Source organism: Lolium perenne, chromosome 3 (genome assembly GCF_019359855.2).
Source record: "Lolium perenne isolate Kyuss_39 chromosome 3, Kyuss_2.0, whole genome shotgun sequence".
Classification (NCBI taxonomy): domain Eukaryota; kingdom Viridiplantae; phylum Streptophyta; class Magnoliopsida; order Poales; family Poaceae; genus Lolium; species Lolium perenne.
The window spans coordinates 220,406,375-220,416,466 of NC_067246.2; the positions used below are offsets into that span (position 1 = coordinate 220,406,375).

General features: G+C 50.1%; 1 protein-coding gene across 1 annotated transcript; it reads right to left on the minus strand.

Moving 5' to 3' along the window:
• Window positions 1–5,822: 5,822 nt before the first annotated feature.
• LOC127343430 (uncharacterized) lies at window positions 5,823–6,689 on the minus strand. Its single transcript, XM_051369561.2, has one exon. It carries the CDS (start codon window positions 6,534–6,536, stop codon window positions 6,078–6,080), a length of 459 nt encoding a protein of 152 aa, XP_051225521.1. The 5' UTR covers window positions 6,537–6,689; the 3' UTR covers window positions 5,823–6,077.
• Window positions 6,690–10,092: the final 3,403 nt, after the last annotated feature.

Sequence of the window (10,092 nt, forward strand, 5' to 3'; positions counted from 1 at the left end):
TGTAAGTGAAAATTCTTAGTTGCGACGCATGCGTAACTGGAAAAATCTCAATTACAATCCAAATGTACGTGGAAATTCTTAGTTGCAACATATGCGTAACTGGAAAAATCTCAGTTGCAACGCTCGTGCAATTGGAAAAAAAATATCAATTGCAACCCACATGTAAGTGGAAATTCTTAGTTACGATGCGGGTGTAATTGGAAAAATTCTCAGTTGCAACCCACATGTAAGTGGAAATTCTTAGTTGCAACATATGCTCAACTAGAAAAATCTCAGTTGCAACGCTCATGTAATTGGAAAAACAAAATCAGTTGCAGCTCACGTGTAACCGAAAAAACCTCAGTTGCAACCCACGTGCAACTGGAAATATGTCGTTTGCAACACACGCGCAACTGGAATGCGCGATAAGCGGTTCCATGGGAGAGAGAAAGACGCCTTATAGATAGGAACCGTTACCACGAGCCCACTTTACAAAGCCCTAAAAAAACAAGCCAGCCCGCTACACGTCGGACCAACAACACAAACAGCCCAAAAGTCAAAGCACGGATCTACAAGTACAAAATACGAATCTCCAAGCACTCGACTTAAACTTATTAAGTATAAGACGCCTGATTTCCAGTAAATCCGGTTTTGTTATTGTTGACCACCAAAACCCACCGACGAGTAGCGACGGGCAACACGAAGAGCCGGGAGGCTCCCAGGACTGCTGGAGGGCCCTGGTCCCTCGGGCGACGGCCCGCAAAGCTCCGGCACGCACGTCCGATGCTGGTGCAAGGGCGTGCCACCTGACCTATACCTGGTCAGGAAGGTGATGGATTGCTTCGACTAGTTTCCTGCATGGCATATACGTAAACATTAAATACGAGCCTCGATCGGCTCTCAGGTTGTCCTGTGAATCGGCTCAAGGAGCCGATCCGCCCATGATTCGTATGAGATTTACGATAACATGGTGGGCCTGCTTGATCAATATTAAGTTAAAACGATCTACGACGATCTAGGGTTTTCACCACATAACCGGAACGTCCTACACGTAATTGAGCCTGGCAGACACGAAAGATGATAATAAACCAGTCCTAGACAAGGCCTAAAAACCAACGTGGAGTTGATTCCCGGAACATCTTCTCTAGGACTAGCAAACTATACCTTACGTGCTACTGGATCCTTCAACCCGTTTGCAAGGCCTAACTATGCAGATATTAAACTAATCCTTGAAGAACAAGGAGCAATCGTAACGGATCGAATATACTAAACAATGATTAAGCAGGGTGCCACCCTTGCACCTAAGATCGGTACAAGGGTGGCTAGATATCCAGGGGTAGCATAAATAATCAAATACATCAAGAAAGTACCGATGCTAACCCTAACATATCCATGATAACGGTGTTGCTCGCCATCAAAAAGGCTTCAGTACGAGCAACACATGAACAACGAATAAACAAATGTAAACTAGATTATTGACTCTAGTGCAAGTGGGAGACTGTTGGAGATATGCCCAAGAGGCAATAATAAAATGGTTATTATAATATCTTTGAGTTTATGATAATGTTTACATACCATGCTATAATTGTATTAACCGAAACATTGATACATGTGTGTTATGTGAACAACAAGGAGTCCCTAGTAAGCCTCTTGTATAACTAGCTTGTTGATTAATAGATGATCATCGTTTCATGATCATGAACATTGGATGTTATTAATAACAAGGTTATGTCATTATGTGAATGATATAATGGACACACCCAATTAAGCGTAGCATAAGATCACGTCATTAAGTTATTTGCTATAAGCTTTCGATACATAGTTACCTAGTCCTTATAACCATGAGATCATATAAATCACTTATACCGGAAAGGTACTTTGATTACATCAAACGCCACTGCGTAAATGGGTGGTTATAAAGGTGGGATTAAGTATCCGGAAAGTATGAGTTGAGGCATATGGATCAACAGTGGGATTTGTCCATCCCGATGATGGATAGATATACTCTGGGCCCTCTCGGTGGAATGTCGTCTAATGTCTTGCAAGCATATGAATAAGTTCATAAGAGACCACATACCACGGTACGAGTAAAGAGTACTTGTCAGGAGACGAGGTTGAACAAGGTATAGAGTGATACCGATGATCAAACCTCGGACAAGTAAAATATCACGTGACAAAGGGAATTGGTATCGTATGTGAATGGTTCATTCGATCACTAAAGTCATCGTTGAATATGTGGGAGCCATTATGGATCTCCAGATCCCGCTATTGGTTATTGGTCGGAGAGAAGTCTCAACCATGTCTACATAGTTCGCGAACCGTAGGGTGACACACTTAAGGTTTGATGTCGTTTAAGTAGATATGGAATATGGAATGGAGTTCGAAGTTTTGTTCGGAGTCTCGGATAGGATCTAGGACATCACGAGGAGTTCCGGAATGGTCCGGAGAATAAGATTCATATATAGGAAGTCACTTTCCAAGTTTGGAAATGATCTGGTGAATTTATGGAAGGTGGTTTCTAGAATTATCCGGAAATAAATTACTATGGAAGGAGGAGTCCCGGAGGGACTCCACAAACCCTAACCAGCCAACCAAGTGGGAGGGTGGAGTCCATGGTGGACTCCACCTCCTTGGCCGGCCAAGAAAAGGGGAAGGGGAGAGTCCCTGTCCCTCTAGGTTTCGTCCATAAGGCAGTTTTTCTGTTGGGGTCTTATTCGAAGACTTTGGGCAAACCCTTAGGGTTCCACCTATATAATGAGGAGGAGAGGGAGGGGGCAGCCCATGGCTTGGCCGCACCACCCCTACCCCCTTGAGGCCGGCGCCCATGGCACCCCCTCTCCCCAAACCCTAGCACCCCTCCTCCACTACTTCTCCCGCATATGCTTAGCGAAGCTCCGCCGGAGATCTCCATCGACACCGCCACCACGCCGTCGTGCTGCCGGGATTCCGAGGAGGATCTACTACTTCCGCTGCCCGCTGGAACGGGGAGAAGGACGTCGTCATCAACACCGAACGTGTGACCGAGTACGGAGGTGCTGCCCGATCGTGGCACCGTGATCAAGATCTTCTACGCGCTTTTGCAAGCGGCAAGTGATCGTCTACCGCAGCAATAAGAGCCTACTCTTATAGGCTTTGGAAATCTTCAAGGGTTAGTCTCGTTCATCCCCTCGTTGCTCCCATCTTCTAGATTGCATCTTGGCTTGGATTGCGTTCTCGCGGTAGGAAAATTTTTGTTTTCTATGCAACGTATCCCAACAATTTAGCCCAAACTCTTTATACAAGGCCGATTCATGAACATTTTCTACGTATATTTGTTAAGCCCATCTCAATCACGGCCCACCTCTGATTTGGTTAAAATCTGGTGATAACAGTTATATATGTTCCAGTTTCGCAACTGGGTGAGAGCAATCCTATCCGCTGGTACGTTGAGCCCAATGCTCATAATCAGCCGACCGATCGAGCAAAAAAGATCGGTCGCTGAGAGCCCGCGCACTTCCTTCCCTACGCACTGTTTCCGCGGTGGGCCCTGTATTCCTTTTTGCTGCTAATAGTATGGTTTGGGTGTCTTTTTGCCGTAAGGATCCCGCATGCAAGACTCGGCATTCACGTGGTGGACCTGACAGCTGTTTATGGCTGAGTTCTTTCGCTGCTACTACTAGCATGCAAGCAACACTAGGTTAGTAGCTATGGCCTTCACGTAGTGGACCCGACAACTGATTAATGGATGGGTTTTCTGTTGGTGCTAGTACTAGCATGCATGCGATAGTACGGTAGAACCAATCTACTTGATGCATGTCGTGTTGATTTACACACAATTACTTTTTAGTTAGTTATTTTTGTAACAAATGCTCTACGAGTTTTGTGACAGAAGCACATAGAAGATGTTGTAATGTTTATCTAAGCGCTTACCTTAAAAGTTTGTTTTTCCAGGTTACTCGATGTTGTATAAGTTATTTAATAATGTAACAAACTCATATGAATTTTGTTGGGAAATTGGATGCCAGACATTACAAGTAAGCATGTCCGTGAAATTTTCTGATATTGCATATGTGTGTTAAGATTGTAATAAACCCTTATGTGTTTTGTTGTGAAAATACACACAAGATGTTGCATTGTTATATCAGCGTTTGTTACAAGTTTTTTTTTCTCGACTTTTCTGATGTTATGTAAGTCTTTTAAAATGTACCAAACTCGTATAAATTTTGTTGTAAAAGTGGACATGGAATGTTGTAATGTTTTCTGTGTGTTTGCTACAAGTTATGTTTTTCTCAGATTTTTTGATCATGTCTACATGCTCTTAAAAATGGTGCAACACATGATTTTGTATTGTTCTAATCACTTATAAGTTTTGTTCAAATAATTTGTGTTTTTTAATTTGTGACAAATTGTAAGAATGGTTTTTTTGTTGTAATTGTTAAACAAAATTGTGAAGATTACTGGTGATTTTTGTTGTAAATCAATTTGTAAGAAAAAATGTTTAATGATTTTTTACTGCACAATTTATCGAGAATTTTATGTTAATTTTTTATTTCCCAATCCATATGTGCAAATCTAAATAGGATATCACCCCTTTATGTGTAGCTTGTGTGTGTAACAATAGCAGTTGTACCTTTATGCACGAAGTTAGAAAAGTCAGAGTGTGCATAGAGCTACCACAGTACCCGTGATGGGACTCCACCTTTTTTCGCCAACGGGTCTGCATGCAAGCAGCACCACGAAAGAAACGATGGGACGTATCTTGCCTGATGCGGTGCAGAAAAGGAGAGCGACGTGAGGAAAGAGTTGGACCGCACGATCCTGATCCAATGGAAGCCGGAGCAACCGATCCTGGCGCGAATATCAGCCGACCGACGACCAGCACTGGCCTTGACATAATGATATTTGCGGCGTGGACACCGGAGGATATGCAAGGTGATTTTATTAGTCACCCAACGCCCGGAGAAAACGGGGTAAAACGCAGGGCTTTGGTCCCGTGACCCGCCGGCGCGGATAGATTTGCCTCCGCGGCTGCGCGCACTAGGAAGGAAGAAGGCGAGGGTTTTCCGATGGTGGGGAGAAGGGAAGGTATCCACCACCGGCGACCGGTCAGGGTCACCGTCCTCACCCGAAGGAACAAGGAATCTCGTCATCTCGCCCGCGACTTGCACGCACGCACGAACGCATCCACCGTCGGCGTCGCGGGGTGGGCACCGCGTCAATCGCCCACCCGGCAGGATACACGTCGGCCAAGCCGAAAGCCACCCCGTCTTCGTGTCGGCATATCCTTCCCGATTATCGTCCCCGAGCGAGCGATTCGCTGCTCCTTTTCCATTGGCCGTTTGGACGGCGCATCTGCTCGGTCGATGTCTCGGATCGTCCTCACGTGATGAACCGTGCCGAGCCTGAGCTTCCGCTAGGTTAAGGAGTGAAAGAAAAGACCGCACCGCGTGCGTGATGCCTGCCATGTCGCCTGCATGTCATGCCGTCCAAAGTTAGGACTGTGGTGACAGTAGATCGTTAGATTCCGCGAGGCACCTTTCGGCAGGCTGATGGTGTTTTTTAATAACTGGGACCTCCTGATCGTTCAGGTGTAGACGACAGTAAAAGTAATTTAAGTACTGTTGGCCGTATCTGACCACCCTCGTTTACTACTCACTCTTGCCAGTGACCTCTCATTCAAGTAGTAGTGAATTAAACGCTTGTTTAACGAGCGCACGTAGGTTTGACTGGTAACTGACGAGCCGTAACGGATCAATTTTTTCTCCAACAGAGAACACCTCTGGCGCAACAACAAAAAAATCAGAAACACGTCTGCCGCGCGCAACGATGTTTTCAGCGGAGAACAATGGTGCGCTGCGCCGACGGGGCGATAATGTACTAGCTTTATTTGTGGTGCAACAATGACAGTGCAATGTGCTGCCGTGCACTGAGCAAGCAAGCAACCTGGCTTCTTTGCCGAAATCTCTGGCTCATCATCGGCGTGATCTAACCACCACTAACCAAAGGAGGAAGAAAAAAAAAGGAAAAAAAAAAGACGCTGGAGGGACCGAAACGGCTGATCTTAGCCTACGGCAAAACTGGAGAGGAAAAAATCGAAAAATCCTAACTAACTCACTAATCTATGATCTCCCCCGATCCCGAGGGGGTGGTTGCTGCGGCGGAGGCGCCGGCGCCGGAGGAGGAGGGCCAGGCCGCGACCTGCCCCGGCCGTCCTCGTCCTCGCCCGCCATTGCCCGCCTCCGCCCCTGCACGAAGTCCCCGAGCTCGGCGTCGGAGAAGGACGACGACCCGCCGGGCGCGAGGCGCCGCGCGGGCCGCCGGCTCCTACTCCTCAGCCGCCAGCACCGCCGCGCGGCGCGGACGGGGGCGCGCGCGACGCAGCAGAGCAGGGCCACGGGGAGGCACGCGCAGAAGAGGCAGCAGGACACGGCGCACTCCGCCAGCGCCGCCTCCTTCCCGCCGTCCTCGCGCGGCGCCGCCGTCGAACGCGCGTCCTCGTCGGCCCACCGCTTCCTCTCCGCCGCCTTCTTCCGTGGCGGAGCTCCGGCGTCCGCCTCAGCCGCGGCACCGGCGTCCATCCCCCTTTCGGCAGCGTCTGCTCTCCTTTGTTTTGTGCGTGTGATTTGTTCGAATTGGAGGCGTGGGATATGGGGTTCAGTTGAGGTCGTGGGAGGAAGGACTTCGCTCTCCCTCTATTGTACGACGATACTATACCCCTCGCATTTAAATTGCGAACGCGTCTGGTAGTTAGAGGGGATAAAAATATTCAAAAGGACCCTAGATAGCCAGTAGCCACTGAGCCGACCTGAACCATTCAAGTGTCCTTTTTTTTTTTTTTTTTTTCTTTTGCGAATCTATATCTTATTTAAGGGCATCAACCCGACGCAAACGGATGCCGTGTCCCTTTAAGACCGTGTGGTAAAAAAAAATGTCTACACCTTAACCTAGCAGCCCGACATATATGTGCCGCCTCTGCCATATTCACGACCTTTGCACTTGGGCCCACCCGCAAGTGATTGCGATTGTTTCGTCTTTCTGTCTGCTACTAATGGCAGGCGGTGCTCCGTAGCATTCTGCGTTGTGCTAATGGTGCGCCTCGTCTTCCGCGTGGATGCCTACGATGTCGATGCGGCTTCAGCACCAAGGCATTGTATGAGAGACAACAGCCATTTCTCACCCGCACCACTGACATTGTCCTAGTTCTCGTCGGTCTTCCCACCTACACCATGGGAAAAACTTGGCCCTTCTGCAAGACGAACCACCACGGTGAGGACGCCACCTCGCGTGGGGACAAGAAGCAGCGGCAGCGGCGCTACGTCTTGGTGGAGTTTGGGCGCCAGCTACCGGAGGCGAACCGGAGGCGAACCGATGGATGCCATGGTCGGAGGCCAGCCTACCCGGTGGAGGCTGGTACCTCAACTCCAGCCGCGTGCCGGTCCCTCCCGTGCCTCATGCGGGATGAGAGCGGCGCGACGAGGTCCAGCTCCGCCGGTTCACCCTGCCGCAGGATCTGTGAGACGACCCATCGTTCAACCTCAACTCGTACAACTGGACCACGTTCGGGACGTGGGAGTTTGGCCCACGCCGCCGAGCGGGATACCTCGGCAATGTCGGATTCTTCAAGCGGGAACTCGTGAGCGGCCTCACGGATGATGACGACGCCGCGGTGAGGAGGCCGACGACCACGACGACAAGGATGGCGGCATGGTATCCGGAGCACCAGCCGCCGGATCTCAACGAGGACGAGGCCATCCAGCTGACCAAGTAGGATGACCTTGCCGTCCAGCTTTGTGAGACTGCGCTGGCACAACGTACGCAGGTGACACCTCCGGTGACTTCGGAGCGCGAGGCACGCGCCCCGTCTGCTGCTCCTCCCATGGCATGGGATCCGTGGCCTGAGCCGGCGGCCTTGGCTACCATTCCTCGTCCTCCTCCGACGCCGTTGGTATAGCGTCTGCCCCCGCTAGTGCTGCACTGGCCATGGGAGATGATGGAGATCGTCAACATCATCGGCGATGACTAGACACCAAGTAGACACCATATCAACTAAGTATCTCTACCCCCCCCCCCCCCCCTATCAACATTTTTTTTTAAATGCGCCGGACCAATGAGGACACCTCAAGACGCAAACGGACAATTGTGGTATGGTGATCTTTTTGATGTCCACGACCCAATGCAAACACGCACGGTCATTTTTAGCGTCCATTTTGCGTCAGGCTGCTCGAGATGCCCTAAGTATCTATACTAGGATTAACAGATTGTTTTTTTGGTTATATAAGCTCGTTCAGAGCGGACAGCTGTTGGCACGGCGGGTTCAACGCGTGGAAGATCTCCTTTCGCAATCAAACTAAACCCGACAGCATACGTTACTCGGGCAGTTTGGTGGGACGTGCCAGTCAGCCATTAGGAAAAGCTTGGTCAAGACGCCGTTCACTTTTTAAACCGGTCCAGCCAGGTGTGCAACCGAATGATACAATTATTTCGGGACCGTAATATTGGAACTCGATTGGACGTAGCCCAGCCGCACGGTGGGCGCCCGGCGGTACACGGGCGCAGCAGAGTAAGGTGTGGCCCGTGCTACACGACGGCCGGCCACCGGCATCCCTGTCGACGTTGCCGGCGTCCGGCGCTCGCTTTTATGGCTGGCGTCGTTGTCACGGAGTACCTCAAGCTCAGGGGTCAGGGCCCTACCTTTCTCTTCTCGGCTGCAACGGAAGCGAGGCCGTCTCTGCGATGCTTGCTTCCAAGGAGAGCTGAAAACAGAGGCCGCGGCAGCAGCAATGAATCCTATGGAAAATCATATTGCGTGGTGCGTGGCACTATCATGATTACAGCTCTAGAGTACTATGGTACTCCATGATTTCATACAGCAACCATTTACGCTTACCACCTAGAGCATTTTCAGCAGCGCGATGCATTTCGGATACCCAAAATGTTCGCGGGCGTCCGTTTGCGTCGCCTGGCGGACGCGGAAACTGTCGCTTGTCCGTTTGCGTCTGGGCTGGCTCCAGCGGCGCGACGCAAATTCAGCGCAGGCGAGAATTCAAAAATTGGTGTCAAAATTGAGGGGCTGCAACTGCTTTGCACGAAATTTTACAACCGCAAACTGAGGGCTGAAACAAGTTCTTCACACTTTGCACATGTCACGGCGCAAAGTGCAGTCCAAAAGGGGCACACCAAGGCCTGAAAAAGCAAAAAAAAAAATGTCCAAACGCAGGCCAAGGTGCTGGGCGCATGACGCCGACGATCAGGCGTCTGGCGACTCGCGCGCGGATTTCGGCTCGCCTCTTCATGAATCAGGCCCTGGTGTCGTCGTCGACGCTGCTCAAGTCGGCTAGCATGATCCGAGTGTCCTCTGCAAGGATCTTGGCCTTGGCGTCCATCCTCCTAGTCTCGGCGTCAAGCAATTTGGCCTCGGAGTCTGTCTTCTGGACCTCAATTACCTCTTTCGCGAGGTTGTGGTAGATGGCAGCTGCGGCCTCTTTTTCTAGACGCCTCTTCTCGTCCCTAGCAGCCAAGGCAGCACGATTGTCGGCTATAATCTTCTCCATGCTCTGCGTGAACGCAATGGAATGCCCCTCTCGGACAAGATCGGCCTTGGTAGCCTTATGGCCTCAAGGACGAGGTGGAAGGGCTGGACGGCCTTGATCGTCGTCTTCGCCGTCGAGGTTGATCGCTGTCCCATTCCTCACAGCTTCGTTGTAGGCCGCAAAGCTTGTCATCCACTTGTTGTTGTTCTTGAGCAGGTCCCAGCAATGGACCATATGGTAGCCCTTCTTATGCGTCGCCCTGAACTTCTCCAAGGCGCGGGATACCTGCAATCATAGCCGCCAATGATGTACATACAATGATGCAAATAGTGTAGAATGATGTTGGTTGTATCGTGTTTACCACTGTCATGACGCTTACGGGGTTGTTAATAGCATGTTCGACCGCCGAGCAGAACTTGCTTGTCTCTTGTTTGATGTAGTTCCATCTTTTTCGGAGGGACTCTTCCGTCCGAGGGCTTGTGATATGGTAGGGCAGGTGCATCTTGGTCTCGTTATACTGCTGCAAGACCTTGGCCCAATAGACCTTGCCCTTTTGCTGTGCGCCATTAATACAATCATGGGAGTGTGGGGCCGCGGCGGGTGC

Bases quoted from the DNA above. Each gene is read 5' to 3' on its own strand.
- LOC127343430 (XM_051369561.2), bottom strand. From the start codon at position 6,536: ATGGACGCCGGTGCCGCGGCTGAGGCGGACGCCGGAGCTCCGCCACGG.